The sequence below is a fragment of the Mya arenaria genome, chromosome 17 (assembly GCF_026914265.1).
Source record: "Mya arenaria isolate MELC-2E11 chromosome 17, ASM2691426v1".
Taxonomy (NCBI): Eukaryota; Metazoa; Mollusca; class Bivalvia; order Myida; family Myidae; genus Mya; species Mya arenaria.
In genome coordinates, this window is record NC_069138.1 from 12,385,789 (window position 1) to 12,407,560 (window position 21,772).

Sequence of the window (21,772 nt, forward strand, 5' to 3'; positions counted from 1 at the left end):
AAAATAATTCGTCTACCCTACCATAAAATGTAATCATCCTACATGCAAATTTGGACTGGTCTTCGCTTTGATCTCCGCAACCAGTCTGCATTTTGAAGAGCCCTCCAGATTTTAACAAGTTTTGCGAATTTAGGTAAGTTTTTGTCATTTTTAAGCATTAATTGGTTTCATATGTAGTATAACAAATAGTGATTTAAGATTGGCGCTATATACTTGTTGCTTTATTGTAAAAGTGCTCAGAATATTTCTGTAATTTCACAAAAATGTTTGTCTGGCATTTAAATTACATGTAAACAAACGGAACAGACAGTCAACAGTGTGTTCCAGGGAAGATGTATTTTATTATTGGAAGGAAAAAAATAAGGATGTAAAATTGTACTTATTGGTGGCTACAGGAATTAACTGAACGTTCATTATTGTGGCTACTTCTAGTCTGGGCCTCGGCAGTTACCAATCTGGTTACCAATTCCAGTAAACAGTCTGTGAAATAAGTATTAATAAGGAATGAGATTGTTGATCCTGGTAATTCGGCGAAAGCCATTCTGCGAGCATTGTACCACTTTCAATCTTCTTTTTGTACCCGCTCCACCTGTGAAAATGCCAACATGTCACGGTGAGCCGCATTGCGCAATTTGCGGCAATATGCCGTATGAATGAATTGGAAGTCATACATAGTAGGAGTAAATGGAAGTGGTGATATGCATTGGTTACCACGGAAATATCCTTGCATATAATGGCGCTAACGTAATCTCCCCGGTGAAAGCAACACACTGTAGGCAAAAAGTGTGTGGTTGGTTAAATGTTCTTATAGTAATATCTTCGAAAAATTTCTACTCTGAAACCGCAAGGCCCAGACCCTTGATACCATGTGGTATTTGTTTACTTACATTCTTAAGTTGACAGTTCATTTAAAATAAATCTTTAATTTAAATAAGGTGAGGTTTTTGGTACCATTTTGGCCCTCTTGTTAATCAAATTGAATGCCCTGACATGAAAATCAGCTACTTGTTTCTACTTCCTAATTCTTTAATAAGTAATCTGCTGTATAAAGCTTTTAAGATTTAAAACTACATGTTAAAACACACTTTAAAAAATATATATATATTTTATAACAATTGACTAAAAGGTGACGGGTTACCCCTAACCAATTTTTTTTTTGGGGGGGGGGCCTTGTCCAGTCAGTACGAAAGTCATTATCACTTTGCAGGACACGAGGTCCTGCAATACAGTCTACATTGCAGGACTGGACCTTTTTTGGCGGGTCCGAAAATTTTATGTACATTTAAGTCATTCTCGTTAACCAGAGTGATGATGCGATGCGTACCATACCGTTAGATTTATCATTATCAAACCTCTGATGAATGAGAAAGGTTTAATTGAAAGTCAGGGCTTTCAACAGGGTTTAAAACCCCAAAGTCAATGACTCTTAAGGTCTGATTATCAAAAGTCAAAATCAGATTTGTAAGAGTCTTTGTCTGTTTTATTTCTAAAATATTTTGTCGTTCTTCATAAATAATAGTTCTTACCTGTCATAAGATGGCATTGCAAGGTACATGATTATCTATACGTTGTTTAACAGTTTCCGAAATAAAAATATACAATTACTATTTTTTATAAAGATCAGCTGTATTATTCAATTGTTGAATTCAAGGAATAAGAAATTTGATCAATAAATCTTTATAGAATACCTTGTTGTCTTATTTCCCAGTGTGTGTATACCACCTGATAAATTACATCATATATGCTACGTCAGAAGGCAACATTTTGCTTAAAATGAAGTCTTAAATCAAAGATAACTTTTGTTTCACAACACCATTTTAAATGAAACAAAGGGCTGTCTATGCCTAAAGAGCCCCGCATTTGTTTTATTACCGAAATTTGATAAAGTCATTAGTTTCATCAAACACTTCGACAAACCTGTTTCCAAAATAATGTTTTGACAGTCCTCCGTCAGACGAACGTATTGTGAAAAGGTTTGTCGAAGTGTTTAAAGAAACTATACTCTCAATCAAAATCTGCTAAATGATCGAAGGCAGGGCTCCGTAAGCTGCGTAGACTGCGCTATGTTTCATTTAAAATGGTAAATAAAAAGTGAAGATATCTTTGTTTAAAGTCTTTTTTCAAATCAAAACATTGCCTTCCAACGTAGCATTTATGACGCAATTTATCACGTGGTATACACACACTGTTTCCTTCTCAGTCTCTTGGGTGGTAAACAAATTGCAAGAGTCAAAACATGGAAAAAAAATGTTCTGACTCCTATGAACACATTATTTATTTAACGCATGTTCAGTGAAACAGGAATTATGCATGTACTATTTGTTATGTAACCCTATACATCCTTGTCAGAATCCTATCATATGCACCAGCAATTGTTTAGTTGCAACAACATTTTTCTCACTTGTACTTTCAGTTAAACAAAATCATTCAACCTTCCTATTGTCAATATTGCAACATTGTTTTTAGTTTTCATAAATGCCATAACAATAAAACTATTTTGTTATAGAACTTTACACTGGCAACGATTTACTCAGTTCTTTCACTTTCATTAAAATTAACAGGAAGTAAACTTGCACCAGTCCTGTTTCCCACGCTTTTTAGACCATTTGCTACAAAAAATGTTATTTTTTTCTGTTACACATTAAGAACTTATACAATAATTCGAATTTCAAATAAGACAAGATATAAAAAAAAAATACATATTTTAGCTTTGTTGTTTTTCAAACCATCGTACTTAGAGAAAAAGCCGAAGATATCCGCTAATTTGCATAATGGGTGGAGTTGCACGTCATTGAGTTTGAGTTGGTAAGGCCTAAAAAAAAAATACATTTGGTTCGGGTTACCCGACCCTACCTACGGAATAGGCGCCGACCCTACCGTTTTTATAGTCATTTTGAAAAAAAAAATGAAAAACTAAAAAAAAAAAAAAAAAAAAATATTTTTTTTAATTGCTTTTCATTATGTAGTTTAAACCTTAAATGCTTTACAGCAGATAACTTTAACACCATTCTCCAATGATGAAAATGATATTCTTATATAAAGCCTAATAAAAAAAAAAAATAAAAAAAAATAAAAAGCCTACCTACCCTACCTATTTTTGAAAAGGATGTAACCCTAACCAAACAATTTTTTTTTTAGGCCTAACCTGTCAGATTCCAGATCGATAATCACTTGTCACTTCGGCAGTTAATTGCTTTTGATTTTAATTGATTTAACAAACATTTAGAGCTTGCCTTGCGGCTCATTTCAAATGATACCGACTCTTGCACTGAAATTATACCGGTCAAAACTGATGCGTAGTACAATTTTATTAAGGCGGGAGCCGAGGTCCGACAAACTTTCGTACAGACTGCTTGTCATTGTTGTAAGATGTGATTAATTGCAGACAATGTAAAACAAACCTGGCATTGCAAACATGTACCTCTTATTCCCACAGGAGATACTTGACACTGTAAAATTAAATGGCAATTGTGATGTATATGACAAGCTGCCAATTAACAGCTTCCAATTAAGGCTTGTCATCTAGATGTTTTGATGGCAGTACATTATTAAGAACTCAATCACATGATTAATTTAATATCAGAGTTTTCTGTTAGTTGACGGTCAAAATTAAATACAATTTTAACTAGAAATAATAAATCAGCTCAACTATTTGAATTTTCCTTTCAAAACAGTTCTGAACAAGGTTGCTTCACCTGCTTTGTTCCCCTTTAGGGCCCCGCTCAAACCCAACACCAAATTTATTTTTTGGATTAACTGCATTTGAAGCAATATTTGGTGAGGCTTAAAAAAACACATTTGGTTTGGGTTAGTTGGCCCTGCCTGTACCTATGAAATAGGCGCAGACCCTACTGTTTTTATATTCAATTGGCAATTTTTATTTGAAAATTTAAGTGTTATCAGCACTTTTGGGTGACATTCATGATTCTATACGCTACATAAAAATAACTCAATTTTTGCAAGTACTTTGTCCCAACTTCACAAAATTGGCCTGAAATTTCTTTTTAAATCTGTAAATTTTACATCCCGAAATTTCTCAATTTGTCTAGGGTATTTATCCCAAAATGGGCAGGGAAAGACCGTGAAGTTGTCGCTTATAGTTAGTTAAATATATAAATTATGTTGACACCAAGCAACTTGTGATACATGTAACAAAAAGCCGGACAGTGAATTCTTCCTGATGTTTATAGTATCAAGCATTTTAAACCACATCAAATAGGATTCTGTTTATTGTTTTTTCAACCAACAAACTCTATCAATGGCAGGGTTGGTGCTTATTATGTAGCTAAGGTCGGGTAATCTGAAACGGGAGGGGGTTGGGGGGTATTTTGTTTAAGTGGCGATTGTATTTTTCGAAAGAAGAGCTCATTATATATATCCAAGTGGCTTTGTTTTTGAAGTTATCAAAGTAAAGACAGGAGAGGCTTTGAAATTATTTTAAGAAAGTTTAATTTCAGAACCTTAGTAACGGCTTTGCCCTGGACCAAGCTGGGGCCCTGGTCCATTTTTTTTTTACTTTCACCAATGGTAATATTATGAGGTTTTAAAGGTTTTGTTTAGTGGGTTGGAAATTTTGGGTCTACTGTATATTGGCAAGAATATGTGGATTCAAAAACTCGGGTTACTTTTTGCCCACATTCAAACACGCGAACATTTTTACACTCAAATAAAATCAGTAATTTGTTAAATGGAATTGTATTCACTATCTGTACCTTGCAAATTGGGAAAAATGGTGGAAAAATATTAACATAAACATAATGGCAAACATATACATTTTTACACTTTTTATGTATACATTGTTTGTGCTTTAAAAGAGTAAGTCTTGTGAAGAGTTTGTTTATTTTGTCAAGAAATTCATTGCTTTTTATTTCTTAAAGTAATCAGCATTTATCGAATTGGGAAAAAATATCATTTGGGGGGAAAATGGACATTTTTTCACAGGGTAAACAGCGGGAAAAGTCTTTAGAAGGCAGTCAATTGCACCTAAACAAATCACTGAAAATTGAATACAATAAAAAAGTCATGATTTTTTTAACACAAGTTTATTTTAACCAATGAACAAACTGGATGCCTGCAATGTATTTATTGTCCTTGATCAAAGAAAACGTCTGATATATTCCAAAACATCGGGAACAAATACAGAGGATTTAAAGAACCTGTATTGATTTCTAAGAGCTGCATTATTTCTCTCTACAGTAGTTATACTTGTCGCAGGGAATTTCAAGCTACTCAGGACTGGGACTGAATTCAACTCGCAGAGAAATGACACCACCCGTTGATTGGAATATTATAAAATATCGTCCTAGCCATGAAAGGAAAAAACTGTTGGACCTACAGACTTTTTTTGTGATTACTGATTTATAGGACATTTTGCTGCGTAGGATAATATTTATAGCTTAGGAGTTCTGATGGATGGATAGAGATTGTTGTACTGGGATCAATATCTACATGTTATTAATATAAAAGTGGTTGTTGGAGAAAAACTTCGCAGAAAAATTATTTGATTTATAAGTGTTCAATTATTTGGTAAATGTCACTATTCGAAGGTGATCAATATGTATATTTCTATCAGTGGTTGGTAGAAAAAGACATTGTAGAAAAAGAATTTGATTTATACACATTTTTACTATTTGTATAATGCCAGTGTAAAATCTTTACCGTACTTTATAATTCAATTGTATGCTTTAAAGCTGCACTCTCACAGATAGAACGTTTTGACAACTTTTTTTTTTTTTTGTCTTGGAACAATATAATTTTTGCAAAAATCCATGGCAATCAGTTTTATATTAAAGTTCAAAAATTGATGTTTTATGCATTTTTCTTAAACCGTTAGTACGCCATAAAACATTATTTTTTAATGCAAATATGAAAATCTACAATCTGATCTTTTGTCAGCAATGTTATATTATTGGTATGCAGATATTTACGCAAAAATTTGCTCTTTCCAAGACAAAAAATAGAAAAAGTTGTAAAAATGGTAAATCTGTGAGAGTGCACAGCTTTAAATAAAGCTCAATGGACATTTGTTTGTAATTACGAATCAAAGTGTGGCAAATCATTAGGAGTGTTAAAATTAAGATACTCAGACGGCTGGAGCCCTTCAACAAATGTTGATTAATGCTCAACTATCATTTTTAAAAGATCACAATTTTGAATAGTATGTCCATTCAGGGCGTTAGGCTTTGTTTTTTATTTTTTTTATTTTTCCTGGACTGTACCAGTGTGGGTTAGCACTCCACTAAAACCAGAATAGTTTTTAATACTTGAACAAAGGTGGGGGGGGGGGGTCTGCAACTTTGTTATCAAAGAATACAATTGTTATAAAATCAAGTGTTTTCAGATCTGCATTAATTACCAGGATAAAAAAATTGGTGCCAAATCATTTAAGTTTGCAAACCTCAAATTATTTGTACCAAGCAAAATAATTGTAAAGGTCAAGGGTGTGAACATGTATATGTAGGGGGAATGGGGGGTAAAAACAAAAAAACAAAGAGTAGGTTGGATTACTTTTAGTATATATATATATTATAATATAATATATTCAAGAATATGTCCATAGGTTTGTTGAATTAAATGCTAAAAAAACAAGTTGAACAATTGATATGAATCACATTAGGTATTTTTTCCCTTTTTGGCCAAATTGACGCGATGTTTCCCCTATCAAAGGGCCCTTTAAGTGGAAAAAAAACTACAGAAGGGTGCTGCTGCTAAAGAGATTGACAGGGTGCTAATTTGCACCATTGTCATTACTGACAAAATCGACAGGGGGGGGGGGGACACCCCTCCCAAACCATCCACTTCTGACATGCCTTATGGAATTTCTGGTGGAAACCCTGGCCCTTTGAACTTGAACCTTATGGATTTGACAGAACATCTTAGAAATTGTGTTTAATTCAAGTAATATTTAGTCTCAGCTGCCACATATATGTGATTTATGTATGTATTTATAATATATATATATATGGAAGGGTCTTATAATACACCCTGTCCTTTTTCTGTAGCACGCCCTGGCACCCTCCTACCTTCATGGAATTAAAAGCTATTAAAAGACTGTTAAATCTATTTCCTTTGTTTTGATTTAAACTAACAAACTACTAAAATGATTATAAATACATACACAATTCACATATTGTCACCTTAGTGCAATAACTCAATAACTGCATATAAAAATAGAAGCAGATATTAGTTCTTTCACTAAGGTGACGATTATTATTTATTATATGTGGCAGTTGAGACTAAATATTACTTCAGCTTAGTCTTAATATATAAATATATATATATATATATATATATATACACATGTATAATACATATATAACTGACTGAAGCTGACGTCAGCTAAAACCCTTGTGTATTGATTTCTCCTATGTTTTATATATGTGAACAATGTATTAACTATTTAACATCACTTTGAACTCGTAATGCTTTTCTTTGAACTGATGCTATCGGGCCTTTCAAGTCAGTTGTTGCTATTCCCACTATGTACTTGAGAATTTCTTTATTATGGTCTTGTATAAAGCAATTATATAACAAAATTGTTTTGTTCAAATTGTATTTTCTGACAAAATCATTAAAGAATCCCAGTGAGAGGCTCTCCTGATGTCATTGAAAAAATTAGAATCGAGAAACTTTGTTTAGGCTCTAATTTTTTTTTGTTTCCCAATTCTACTTCCAAAATTTGCGCAGGCCCTGGTATTTTAAAAGTCTGTTCAGGTAAAAAAAAATATTGGATGTTTTGATATTTTGTTTAAAATCTTTACATATTTATTTAGAATGCCAGCTCCTTAAAGGCATAGTTGAAGGAATGTTTGGTATGATAATCCCCTGCAAATTGCACTGGTGTCACAGGAGGGGCCAATTTCCTGTGTATTTGATTATTAGCTCAGCGCCATTTAGGGTCCATTTTTAGCTCGACTATTCGAAGAATAAGGAGAGCTATTCTACTCACCCAAGCATCGGCGTCGGCGGCACACCTTGGTTAAGGTTTTTGCGTGCAAGCACACATAGGTTAATATCTCTGCAACTACTTGAGGTATTGCATTGAGACTTTATACAATGGTACTCAACCATCCAAACTACTCAATTAACCAAGTTAGATAACTCAAGTTTGCATTAAATACAAATAATAGGCCTTTATTATTTGACTTAGAATTCTGGTTAAGGTTTTGCATGCAAGCACACATAGGTTAATATCTCAGCAACTACTTGAGGTATTGCATTGAGACTTGATACAATGGTACTCAACCATCAAACCTACTTAATTGACCAAGTTAGATAACTCTAGTTTGCATTTAATGCAAATAATAGGCCTTTATTATTTGACTTAGAAATTCTGGTTAAGGTTTTGCGTGCAAGCACACATAGGTTAATATCTCAGCAACTGCTTGAGGTATTGCATGGAGACTTGATACAATGGTACTCAACCATCAAACCTACTTAATTTACCAAGTTAGATAACTCTAGTTTGCATTTAATGCAAATAATAGGCCTTTATTATTCGACTCAGAAATTCTGGTTAAGGTTTTGCATGTAAGCACACATAGGTTAATATCTCAGCAACTACTGGATGAATTGCATTGAGACTTTATAAAATGGTACTCAACCATCCAATCTACTTAAATAACCAAGTAAGATAACTCTAGTTTGCATTAAATTCAAATAATGGCCCCTTTTTTATTCAACATAGAAATTCTGGTTAAGGTTTTGCATGTAACCACTTTTAAGTCAATGCTTCAGCAAATACATCATGTATTGCATTGAAACTTTACACACAGGCTCCCAACCATTTAACCTTCTTATTTAATCAAGTAAGACAACTCTATCTTTCATATTATATAATTTTTGCCCCTTTATTATGCGACTTAAAAATTCTGGTTAAGGTCTTGCATGTTAGCACACATAGGATAATATCTTAGCAACTACTTGATGTATTGCATTGAGACTTTATATAATGGTATTCAACCACCCAACCTAATTGAATAATCAAGTTAGATAACTGTGTTTCGCAAATAATGGCCCTTTATTATTACACTTAAAAATTCTGGTTAAAATTTTGCATGTAACCACATTTATGTTAATATCTCCGCACATCATGTATTGCATTGAAATCTAATCTAACAGTGATCCATGCATGTTTCGCCAAAACTTTCTAATCCTTACACTGAAAAGCGGCAGAATAGTCGAGCGCGCTGTCTCTGTGACAGCTCTTGTTATAACTTCCAAAACTGCACAGCAGGTTACTCAGATCAGAGATCTGATAAGAGGGATCAGGGCAAGTAGGTCAAGATCAATAAACAGAGGTTGTGTACTGTACAGTTTTTTTTTTGTTTTTTTTTTGGGGGGGGGGGGTGGGGGTGGCACTTATATCAAAGACTTAAACTAGGTCTTTAAATGCCATTTTTATTTAGGATTTACATTGTACTCAGTTATATCATATCAAATTATTATTTGCAAGACAAAGTAAATCCAGTTTAAAAAGAGTCATAACATTTTGTGGTCTTACATAAAGGGTTTAAACTCTTATTTTCTCATCCTTGTTGGAATTACAATTCAGGAGCGGCTCAGTGATTTGACGTTTGGCCTGGCCCTATAAAATACAACATTTGGTTCGTGTTACTTGTGTAAAAGTGTTTTTTTAATATGTAGTTTAAAACCTTTAAAGCTTCATACAGAAAATTAAACATCAATTCTCAAACAATATCAATTACATTCACCCATGTAGCAAAGACAACCGAATATAATTTAGCAGCATTTCAAGCTAGATCTAAATAGCAGGGGGAGCACCTTGCTGCCCAATTCTGGCACCCTGTTGCGCTTTTTCAACACCTTGTTGCCCTTTTCTGGCACCCTGTTGCACTTTTCCAACACGTTGTTGCCCTGTTCTGACACCCTGTTGCCCTATCCTGGCACCTTGTTGCCCTGTTCTGTCACCCTGTTGCCCTGTTCTGGCACCCTGATGCCTTTTCAGGCACCACGTTGCCCTGTTCTGGTGCCCTGTTCTGGCACCCTATTGCCCTGTTCTGGCACCCTGTTGCCCTCTACTGGCACCCTGATGCCCTTTTCAGGCACCATGTTGCCCTGTTCTGGCACCCTGTTGCCCTATTCTGGCACCCTGTTGCCCTGTTCTGACACCCTGTTGCCCTGTTCTGGCACCCTGTTGCACTATTCTGGCACCCTGTTGTCCTGTTCTGGCACCCTGTTGCCCTATTCTGACACCCTGTTGCCCTGTTCTGACACCCTGTTGCCCTGTTCTGGCACCCTGTTGCCCTGTACTGGCACCATGTTGCCCTGTTCTGGCACCCTGGTGCCCTATTCTGTTGCCCTGTTCTGGCACCCTGTTGCCCTGTACTGGCACCCTGTTGCCCTTTTATTGCACCCTGTTGCCCTGTTCTGGCACCCTGTTGCCCTTTTCTGGTACCCTGTTGCCCTGTACTGGCACCCTGTTGCCCTGTTCTGGCACCCTGGTGCCCTATTCTGGCACCCTGTTGCCCTGTTCTGGCACCCTGTTGCCCTTTTATTGCACCCTGTTGCCCTATTCTTGCACCCTGTTGCCCTGTACTGGCACCCTGTTGCCCTGTACTGGCACCCTGTTGCCCTGTACTGGCACCCTGTTGCCCTGTTCTGGCACCCTGTTGCCCTGTTCTGGCACCCTGTTGCCCTTTTTCAGCTTTCCAACACCTTGTTGCTCTGTTATGGCACCCTGTTGCCCTCGACTGGCACCCTGTTGCCCTCGACTGGCACCCTGTTGCCCTCGACTGGCACCCTGTTGGCCTGTTCTGGCACCCTGTTGCCCTTTTTCAGCTTTCCAACACCTTGTTGCCCTGTTCTGGCACCCTGTTGCCCTTTTCTGGCGCCTTGTTGCACTTTTCTAGAACCCTGCTGCCTTCATGCTATGCCTATCTGTATCCTTTTGTTTGACAGAGCCCTCTTTGATGATTATGAACTGTATTTGATATTTATTGGACATGAATGTATTGTCAAGTAAGTTTTCAGTTCTACATCAAAATAAGTATAAAAACAATATATATGCATAATTTTGATAATGAAGTAAAGATAACGACTAAAGTCTTTATAATTAACTATGATTTATGTATTGAAAGTATTTACAACACATACAAATTTATATGAATTGAACATTGACCCTTGCAAGAGCCCCATTTCAGGCTCATTCAGTGCACATCAAAAGTGCCCTTTCAGATCTACATGTAACACAAGTTGCCCTTTTCAAATCTTGGGTGGATCACTGATTGAGGTAAATGGGTACAATCCTAGGATAAAAAGATAGGCTGCAAACCAATTAACTGCCTGCAGTTCCAGATTTATAAAACCTTTAGATGGAAAACCTGAAGATTGCATAATGCGGAGCTCTGAAGATAAAAGGCTTAGGCCTATAATAAACAGCATTTGGTTCAAGTTACCCAACCCCTAATTGCAAAATGGGTACCGACCCTACCATTTTTATTAGCCAAAGCTTATGCGATGGTAATGTGTACGTAGTATGTGCATCCGTGCGTCAGTGTGGTCGTGCGTCCGTGAGTCTGTAAACAATTGCTTGTGAACACGATACAGTCTTCAGTTTTGATTGTATCTCGATGAAACTTGTACAGTATATAGATATCCATTAGAGCTCGGTTCCTTTCGAAAACCAGCCAGATCCGTCCATAAATGCCTAGATTATAGGCCATGAAAGTTTTAAAGAAATGCTTTCTATTTTTAGCCAGGTCGGCATGAGCGAATTCTATTTTTAGCCAAGTTTACATGTACATGTAAATTCAAGTCTAGAGTTAAGGGAGACAATTTGCAAGTCTAGGATTTTGAGAGACAATTTGCTTTTTGCTTCTGCAGCTGATTTTGTGAATTACTCTGCCTTGTTCTTGTTGAAAGCCCAAAGGCCATTTTTTAGCTTTAAGTTCTGTAGTTTGCACATTCATCTTAACAAAATTGGTTGTGAATGTTTAAGTTATGCACCTGGTGTCATTACTGGCCACACCCAGGGTTCACAGGTTTGGTAAACATAAATCTGGAAAGGTTTGAAAATCTTTTTGTGTGTTCGTGCATCCATCTCAGCACAATTGATTGTGAATATTTTGTTCAAATTGATCAATGTTGTCCTAGGATGCCCTTGACTTTGACCTTTTGACCAACTTTTTTTAACTTCTAAAACTACAGAAATTTTTACCATGAGTACAGTTTTGAAAGCATTTTTTTTTTTTGTCAGATGACTTTTACTTGGCACATATTAAAATAGTTCATGCAACTAATCTGCTTACAATACTTTCTGGGCTCAGATGTTGAACTGCTACGTTTTCAGGTAACCCAAACACAAAACATAAAGTATATGTCTGTTGCCTTTTGCCCATACATACATGCTCTGGATTGATATGACCACAAAAGCCATGCCAGTAGAGCATAGGCCCTTTTGGGCCTCTTGTTAGTGATGGCAACGAGTAGTTAAATTGGTACTCGAGTACTCTGACAATCTTCCGATCGAGTACTCGTGTACTCGATTACTTGGGTAACTTGAATTTGTTTTCGGGAAAGACAAGTTCGTGTATACATGTACCGTTCATGTAAAGTGTGCGTTGGTTGTAATATTGGCATATTTCATCTTTAAATGGGACTGTCATTATATACCTTACCAGAAAAATCAATAAAAGAAAAATGTTGTTTTATGCTTTTAATTTGTCCTTTTCATTTCATTTTGTACATACACATGTACTACAATATAAATGGATAGAACAACTTGGATCGTATTCAAGCATCTAAATGATCGAGATTACACTCAATAAGGAACAACATTCAAAATTACAATGAACAAAAATTATAGATGAATTTATTTTGTTGTTTTATACTCTATGAAATAATACTTAAAATGACAGTTTTTCATACTGAAATATTGTTGTTATCTCATTAATTTGCATAATTCCTGAATTAAGATATCCACCAATCAATTTTGATAATCGTTGCAAAAAAATATGCCCATGAATCATTGCTCGTAACGGTCGTTACTAATTCCCATGTCAACGTCCATTGTTTGGTCAAAACTCTCTAATTGGTAAAGAATACATTTGTGTTGGAGATGTACCGCTATCAAAACTTCGCTAATTGACATCAGTGAAGTTTTTAAATAAGGGACCTTTGTTGACAGTTTAAAACTCTCACAACAACTGTCAATTAAGTTATTAGGGTCAATTGTGTATACAGCAGGGATAAGAGGGACCATAAATTGTCGTCTTGGAGCCGCGCCAGATCTGATACTTAAATCTGCAAATCGTGTATTTGGTGAATTTTATAATAAAAATTGTATTTGTTTTCGAGTACTCGAGTAGTGATTTGGTACCTTGGTACTTGGTTGATTGATCGAGTACTCGGGTACTTGGGTACTCGTTTCCATCCCTAGTTTTTATACTCAGTTGTTAAAAAAGTGATTTAATATGTAGTATAAAGGCTAATAAAAATAATAAATACAACAAATTAAAAAGCCTCCTTTTTGAAATGGATGTAACCCTAACCAAACCATTTTTTTGGCCTTGTAGATTTATCTCGTAATGGACTTGTTGCTGATTGAAATAGTTTTATGGAATTCTTTGTTATCTGAACGTCAAGATAATTATTTTAAATATAAAACTCCCTTGACAGTAGTTTTCCTATTTTCTATAATGTCTTTTGGAATATATTCTCCTGGCTTTATTTCTATTTAAGGAATTAATTAAACATTTCCCAATGACAGTCATATTTATTACACAAATTTGAGAGACTAAGCAAACTTTAGAGATGTTCAGCATTATCGGTAAAAAGTGGAAATAAAATGCCCAATTTCTGTCTGTTTTTGGAGAAATATGAAAAATATATTTATTTTTTTAATTTTAATCAAATTGAACAAACCAACCAGTCCCTCACATCCAACAACCAACTGGAAGAATTGGTGTATTCTTTCAGGGTTTTGCTCATGTTTTTTTAAATGCACATTTTAATACGTTACTGACTGCTGGAATCCATAAGCAATTGTTGATATTAAATTTTGCTCAATTGTCATCTTAAGATTGAAGACAACAATTTAAATAGCATTACTAAAAGGATTCAGTGAGTTGTTGTAGTGTGATTGGTTGATTGATATTATCATGTGATGTTATCAATGTATTGTTAAAAGGTCAAACTGTTGTTCAAGTCCTTGTGGCCTAGTGGTTTAAATACCAGTTTTCCTGAATTTTTCTTGACTTTATTACTGTTGGTTTGCACACCACTAAAACTCAATATTTTTCTCATTGTATTTGTTTTTTCCTAGAGAAAAATAATGAAAAAATAAGTGTTTTCAGATGCATTACAAGGAAAAACTAATTTTATAGAAAAAACATGAGTGAGTCCCTTTAAAGAAATGAACTTTATCATATCCTTTTCTGTTCTGTCTATCTTTTACTGTACAAAGCTAATCATAGATGAAATCAAACAGCTGAAAATTAATTAATCAAAAGAGAGATATGTTTTTTTCTTAAATACGACTTTGCTAGCTAATCACATTGATTCCTTCTACAACTACAAAGTAGAAACGACCTTGCAATCTTGATATTTTGCTGTTGAATATAATTATATTATGTCTGTTTCCTGTCAAAAAAACTAAAAGATGGCTTAGTAGGTAGGTTATTTTCATTTTTACATTTTTGTTCACACCATGAACGCTGAATAAGTTTTGGTCCATTTTCAGCAGCCAGACTTAAATACGCTGACTTTTGTTTTTGCATGTCAGGAAGCAGACATATTGTTCATGCCATATTTTTTTAGCCACAGGCTTTATAGTGAAATCATTGATCTTCTTTCTTCAGGATTCATCAGGAACTCTTCATCTGGAGGCTGGAAAAACAGTGGCAACAGGGGTTTCAAATCCTGAGTACTCTTCATAAAGAGGCTGGAAAAACATTGGCAACAAAGGTTTTAAATCCTGAGTGCTCTTCATCTAGAGGCTGGAAAACCAGAAAGCAACAAAGGCTGAAAAATCCTGTTGAAAAAAACAGGAAATTGAAAGGGGGGCTGTTATCGGATAAAAGCAACTAATTATCGAGAATAGCCACTACTTACACAGCAGTAATTAGTAAATGCTGACAACTTTTAAATGGAACTAACTGTCATACTGATGCAACTCGAATGTGGAACCTCGGGTCGTTGCACTGTAAAAATGTGATAGCCAGGATCATTGCAGAAACTTATGATTTTAAATACGTAACCAGCTGCGAATGGTCGTGTGGATTAAGTAGAGCAACCTCAAGGTAAGTCTAGATCATTGTATTAAATCATAAAAGCTTAACCCGATATTCAGTCAAGTCAAGTTCTAATTACTTAACTTCGAACTAAGATAAACTAGATTAAATTCCCCCCCCCCCCCCCACACACACACACACACACACACACAATTTTTTTTTTTTAATTATTTCATACAGTGAATTAGTTCTCTGTTTTATATAGCAACGAAAAAATGCCATTTTTGCCAGTTATATCATTTTGGGCATGTAACCAGACACAAATCTTTTTTTCGTATAAGGCCTTATTTTTTAGTATTTTTTCTAAGGCTTGTGAAAAAGCAGTCTTTGGAGCTTACAATGAATCCTCACGGAGAGCTCAATTCCAGCTTTATTTTTTGCTGAGAGTAAACACTGAAATTATTTCTAATTAACTGACAAAGAATTTGTTTCAAAGTTGCAGGACTTGGACAGACTCCAGGGAAATTTTTAATTGCTCAATAAACTTCCTTCTATTTTTCAATTTTAATTGAAAACTGAAGATAATTCATATGTATCCGCTTAAAATGTTTGCCATTTAAGTACTGTTTTATTTTCAGTGCAGTTATAACTTAAGATTATTCTTAAGAATTTAGTCATTAAACTAACACGTAAAACAATCAAAGGGCATCATGTCGGGAGAAAATGCATTCTAAGGCCTAAAAAAAATATGTTTGGTTTGGGTTAATTTACCCGTCAGGCCCAAAAAAAATATACATTTAGTTCCGGTTACCCGACCCTACCTACAGAATAGGCGCCGACCCTACCTACGGAATAGGCGCCGACCCTACCTACAGAATAGGTGCCGACCCTACCTACAGAATAGGCGCCGACCCTACCTACAGAATAGGCGCCGACCCTACCTACAGAATAGGCGCCGACCCTACCTACAGAATAGGTGCCGACCCTACCTACAGAATAGGCGCCGACCCTACCTACAGAATAGACGCCGACCCTACCTACGGAATAGGCGCCGACCCTACCTACAGAATAGGCGCCGACCCTACCTACAGAATAGGCGCCGACCCTACCTACAGAATAGGCGCCGACCCTACCTACAGAATAGGCGCCGACCCTACCTACAGAATAGGCGCCGACCCTACCTACAGAATAGGCGCCGACCCTACCTACAGAATAGGCGCCGACCCTACCTACGGAATAGGCGCCGACCCTACCTACAGAATAGGTGCCGACCCTACCTACGGAATAGGCGCCGACCCTACCTACAGAATAGGTGCCGACCCTACCTACAGAATAGGCGCCGACCCTACCTACGGAATAGGCGCCGACCCTACCTACAGAATAGGTGCCGACCCTACCTACGGAATAGGCGCCGACCCTACCTACAGAATAGGTGCCGACCCTACCTACAGAATAGGCGCCGACCCTACCTACGGAATAGGCGCCGACCCTACCTACAGAATAGGCGCCGACCCTACCTACAGAATAGGCGCCGACCCTACCTACAGAATAGGCGCCGACCCTACCTACAGAATAGGCGCCGACCCTACCTACGGAATAGGTGCCGACCCTACCTACGGAATAGGCGCCGACCCTACCTACGGAATAGGTGCCGACCCTACCTACAGAATAGGCGCCGACCCTACCTACAGAATAGGCGCCGACCCTACCTACAGAATAGGCGCCGACCCTACCTACAGAATAGGCGCCGACCCTACCTACGGAATAGGCGCCGACCCTACCTACGGAATAGGTGCCGACCCTACCTACGGAATAGGCGCCGACCCTACCTACGGAATAGGTGCCGACCCTACCTACGGAATAGGCGCCGACCCTACCTACGGAATAGGTGCCGACCCTACCTACGGAATAGGCGCCGACCCTACCTACGGAATAGGCGCCGACCCTACCTACAGAGCCGACCCTACCTACAAAATAGACGCCGACCCTACCTACAGAATAGGCGCCGACCCTACCTACGGAATAGGCGCCGACCCTACCTACAGAATAGGCGCCGACCCTACCTACAGAATAGGTGCCGACCCTACCTACAGAATAGGCGCCGACCCTACCTACAGAATAGGCGCCGACCCTACCTACAGAATAGGCGCCGACCCTACCTACAGAATAGGCGCCGACCCTACCTACAGAATAGGTGCCGACCCTACCTACAGAATAGGTGCCGACCCTACCTACAGAATAGGTGCCGACCCTACCTACAGAATAGGCGCCGACCCTACCTACAGAATAGGTGCCGACCCTACCTACAGAATAGGCGCCGACCCTACCTACAGAATAGGTGCCGACCCTACCTACAGAATAGGCGCCGACCCTACCTACAGAATAGGCGCCGACCCTACCTACAGAATAGGTGCCGACCCTACCTACAGAATAGGTGCCGACCCTACCTACAGAATAGGCGCCGACCCTACCTACAGAATAGGTGCCGACCCTACCTACAGAATAGGCGCCGACCCTACCTACGGAATAGGCGCCGACCCTACCTACAGAATAGGTGCCGACCCTACCTACAGAATAGGCGCCGACCCTACCTACAGAATAGGCGCCGACCCTACCTACAGAATAGGCGCCGACCCTACCTACAGAATAGGCGCCGACCCTACCTACAGAATAGGCGCCGACCCTACCTACAGAATAGGCGCCGACCCTACCTACAGAATAGGCGCCGACCCTACCTACGGAATAGGCGCCGACCCTACCTACGGAATAGGCGCCGACCCTACCTACAGAATAGGCGCCGACCCTACCTACAGAATAGGCGCCGACCCTACCTACAGAATAGGCGCCGACCCTACCTACGGAATAGGCGCCGACCCTACCTACGGAATAGGCGCCGACCCTACCTACGGAATAGGCGCCGACCCTACCTACGGAATAGGCGCCGACCCTACCTACAGAATAGGCGCCGACCCTACCTACGGAATAGGCGCCGACCCTACCTACAGAATAGGCGCCGACCCTACCTACGGAATATGCGCCGACCCTACCTACAGAATAGGCGCCGACCCTACCTACAGAATAGGCGCCGACCCTACCTACGGAATAGGCGCCGACCCTACCTACGGAATAGGCGCCGACCCTACCTACGGAATAGGCGCCGACCCTACCTACGGAATAGGCGCCGACCCTACCTACGGAATAGGCGCCGACCCTACCTACGGAATAGGCGCCGACCCTACCTACGGAATAGGCGCCGACCCTACCTACGGAATAGGCGCCGACCCTACCTACGGAATAGGCGCCGACCCTACCTACGGAATAGGCGCCGACCCTACCTACGGAATAGGCGCCGACCCTACCTACGGAATAGGCGCCGACCCTACCTACGGAATAGGCGCCGACCCTACCTACGGAATAGGCGCCGACCCTACCTACGGAATAGGCGCCGACCCTACCTACGGAATAGGCGCCGACCCTACCGTTTTTTATAGTCAGTTTGAAATAAAAAAAAAATGAAAAACTAAAGAAAAAAATAAAAACTATTGAGAGTGGTTAAGTGGCTTAGGTGTGTCCACCTTTCACCCAAGAGGAATGGGGTCTGGTTCTCACCCGGTTGACCAAAGAGAATAGGGGTTAAATCCCACTAGGGGTATGCTCCCTTGGCCTCTCAGAAAGGACACAGTACTGGTGTCTACCTGCGTAAGAGATATATTCATATCTGTTTTAGCTGTCTTTACAATAGAACTTAAATAAATTAAGCAAAAACAAATTGGTTAGGGTTATATTTTTTTTCAAAACAGGCAGGGTAGGTACAATTTTTTTTTTTTATAAGGCTTTATGTAGGCACGTAAAATAATGATAAAAAATAAGTAGTTTTTTTATACCAACAGGCTGAAAATGGTACTTAAGGGTGGTGGTAGGGTCAGGTCTAAAACCAAAAGCATTTTTCCGGCCTGAATATTGACCTAATACTTTGTCTTAGAGCTTTTCACCCGTCTGTGCCATAGATGATAACCAATGTTTTCCCAAAGGGCCAGACCCTGTTGGGTTTTTTTAAAATAGCCTGTGGTTTTTAATTCCTCATTTTCCAAAATATAAAAAAAAATTTTTTTATTAAGATTCATTAAATTGTCTGAGTGACAAACATTTACTCAGTTAATGATATTTTTATCCATTTTTAAAAATTAAATTGTCCAAATTTTAAAAAAAAAATCACCATAAAATGGCTATGGTTTTTTCCCCATAAGGCCTAAAAAAAAAATTGTTTGGTTAGGGTTACATCCTTAAAAAAAATAGGTAGGGTAGGTAGGCTTTTTATTTATTTTTTTTTTATTTTTTTTATTAGGTTTTATATAAGAATATAATTTTCATCATTGGAGAATGGTGTTAAAGCTATCTTCTGTACAAGCATTTAAGGTTTAAACTTAATATTAAAAAGCAATTAAAAAAAAAAAACGAAATATTTTTTATTTATTTTTTTTTTAGTTTTTCATTTTTTTTTCAAACTGACTATAAAAACGGTAGGGTCGGCGCCTATTCCGTAGGTAGGGTCGGGTAACCCGAACCAAATGTATTTTTTTTTTAGGCCTAACTGGTAAAAAGGCACTGTGTAAATGCTGAAAATAAATACAGAAAATAACAAATAACAGTAATGGATCAGATTACATTTTGTCTTATAATATTATTTTTTTTAAATAGTTATTAAAGAGACTATATAGGTATACATGCAAAAATCTATTTTGCCTCTTCTCTTTAACAAATGCGTAAAAGAATTAATTTAAGGCAACAAATAATCTGATCCATTAAATTATATAATAAATGTTATTTTCTGTTTCTATTTTCAGCCTTAATGCACAACAATGACATATTAATGTTGTCACCAACAGAGAGTGATTGATCAAAGGAATACAATTACAGGGGAAAACATCTGGTATGTCATTTTGACCCTTTGTTTTGTTGCACACTCCTAAGGCCTAAAAAAAGATACATTTGGATAGGGTTACCTGACCCTACTTACGAAGTAGGCACCGACCCTACCATTTTTATTGTCAGTTGGTAAAAAAATGATAAATCAAAGTAACACATATTTTTAAAATCATTACATACACATGTCAGGGTTTGAATTTAGCACTCGCACACTCGCAAAATGCAAGCCAAAATTGAAAAATGCAGGTGGAATTTAAAGACGCTCGCAAGAATTTGCGAGTTCAAAATTTGCAGAAAATATGCAATCCTCGAATTAGATATGAACATAATCAGTTATCAATTTCTGCACAATAGATATAAAACTAATTTTAGAAATGTCTACTTTTGTTTTTCGATAATCACACAAAAATTGCTGACGTAAATTAAAGTTATGCGCACAGGCAGGTACTCATTACTATGTGGCAGGTACTCATTACTATGTGGCAGGTACTTGTCACTATGTATTTTTGAAGACTGGTCTTTTGTTTCCATTTTTGGCGGCGGTATTTAGCGATAATCGTATCAAGACACAGTTTGTATAATAATGACAACCAAAGAGATAAGTTTTTTTAACGCGTGTTGATTTTAAATTCGCCAACGGCTGATTGTGATGATCAGTCAGTTCCAAAAAAGAAGCCAAAATGAAATAATCCGTCCGTTAAAACTGTTTCGATGTGGAAGAGGGAGTTGAACATTAAATTGACCCTCAACACAGATGGCGAAAGGAATGTTTCCAAAATATTTTGCACATAAATACTGGCCTGATCAGACATCCTCAGTACGTAGTTTTAGTTTTAATGTTTTGTTCTCGTTTTAGGCAATGGATTGTACATGTATGGAGCTAGCACTAGAAGGGGAACGGCTCTGTAAGGCTGGGGATTGCCGAACTGGCGTGCAGTTTTTTGAGGCAGCAGTAAATTCGGGAACCGATGATCTCAAGACTTTGAGTGCTATTTATAGCCAATTGGGAAACGCCTATTTTTATCTGCAAGAATTTGGGAAAGCTTTGGAGTACCATAAACATGACTTGAATCTTGCAAGGTTTGTTGGTAAATTTGTGAATTAATTAAAATTAATAATGAAATGTGCAAGTAGAAGTGATTTAAAACTAAAGAGAAGTTCTTAATATCTGAGAAAAAGATTAATATTTATTTGGCCGAAGCTCTCCATTTAACAATCGAAAAATCCCATTGATGAGTCTATTGTGGCCCCTGCCAACTGATAGATGTAAAATGTATCCTGGCCCATGCCAATGTATCGGTCATCAATGTTTCGAGGCCCCTGTCCATTGATGAATATACCTTGTATCGTTGCCTTTGCCCATTAAAAAGTGTACATTATGAGATGGTCCCTTTCCATTGATAAGTCTAGGGTTTGTATCCTGGCCCATGCCTATTAATAAGTTGACAATGTATCATGGCCTCTGCCCATTGATAAGTCTATGGTGTATCGTGGCCCCTGCCCATTGATCATTCTAGGGTTTGTATCTTGGCCCATGCCCATTCAGGGCTTTTTCTATAGTACCCACGGGTCCGACTATCGGACCCATTCCCAAAGCAAAATATAAGATATTTTTCCCAATCTTCAGAAAAAAATCCCAACCAAAAAAAAAAAAA

At 37.9% G+C, this 21,772-nt stretch overlaps 1 protein-coding gene across 2 annotated transcripts in view; it reads left to right on the forward strand.

Moving 5' to 3' along the window:
- The first annotated feature begins 62 nt into the window (after window positions 1–62).
- Window positions 63–21,772, forward strand: part of LOC128223877 (G-protein-signaling modulator 2-like) — a 37,379-nt gene continuing 15,669 nt past the window's right edge. The window contains exons 1-4 of one of the 2 annotated variants that reach the window (XM_052933319.1): window positions 63–133; window positions 14,820–15,260; window positions 20,036–20,121; window positions 20,974–21,197. In XM_052933319.1, the coding sequence (XP_052789279.1) occupies window positions 20,977–21,197 (221 nt within the window). In that variant the 5' untranslated portion in view covers window positions 63–133; window positions 14,820–15,260; window positions 20,036–20,121; window positions 20,974–20,976. The remainder of the gene's footprint in view (window positions 134–14,819; window positions 15,261–20,035; window positions 20,122–20,973; window positions 21,198–21,772) is intronic. The other variant, XM_052933320.1, reaches the window with a different exon arrangement.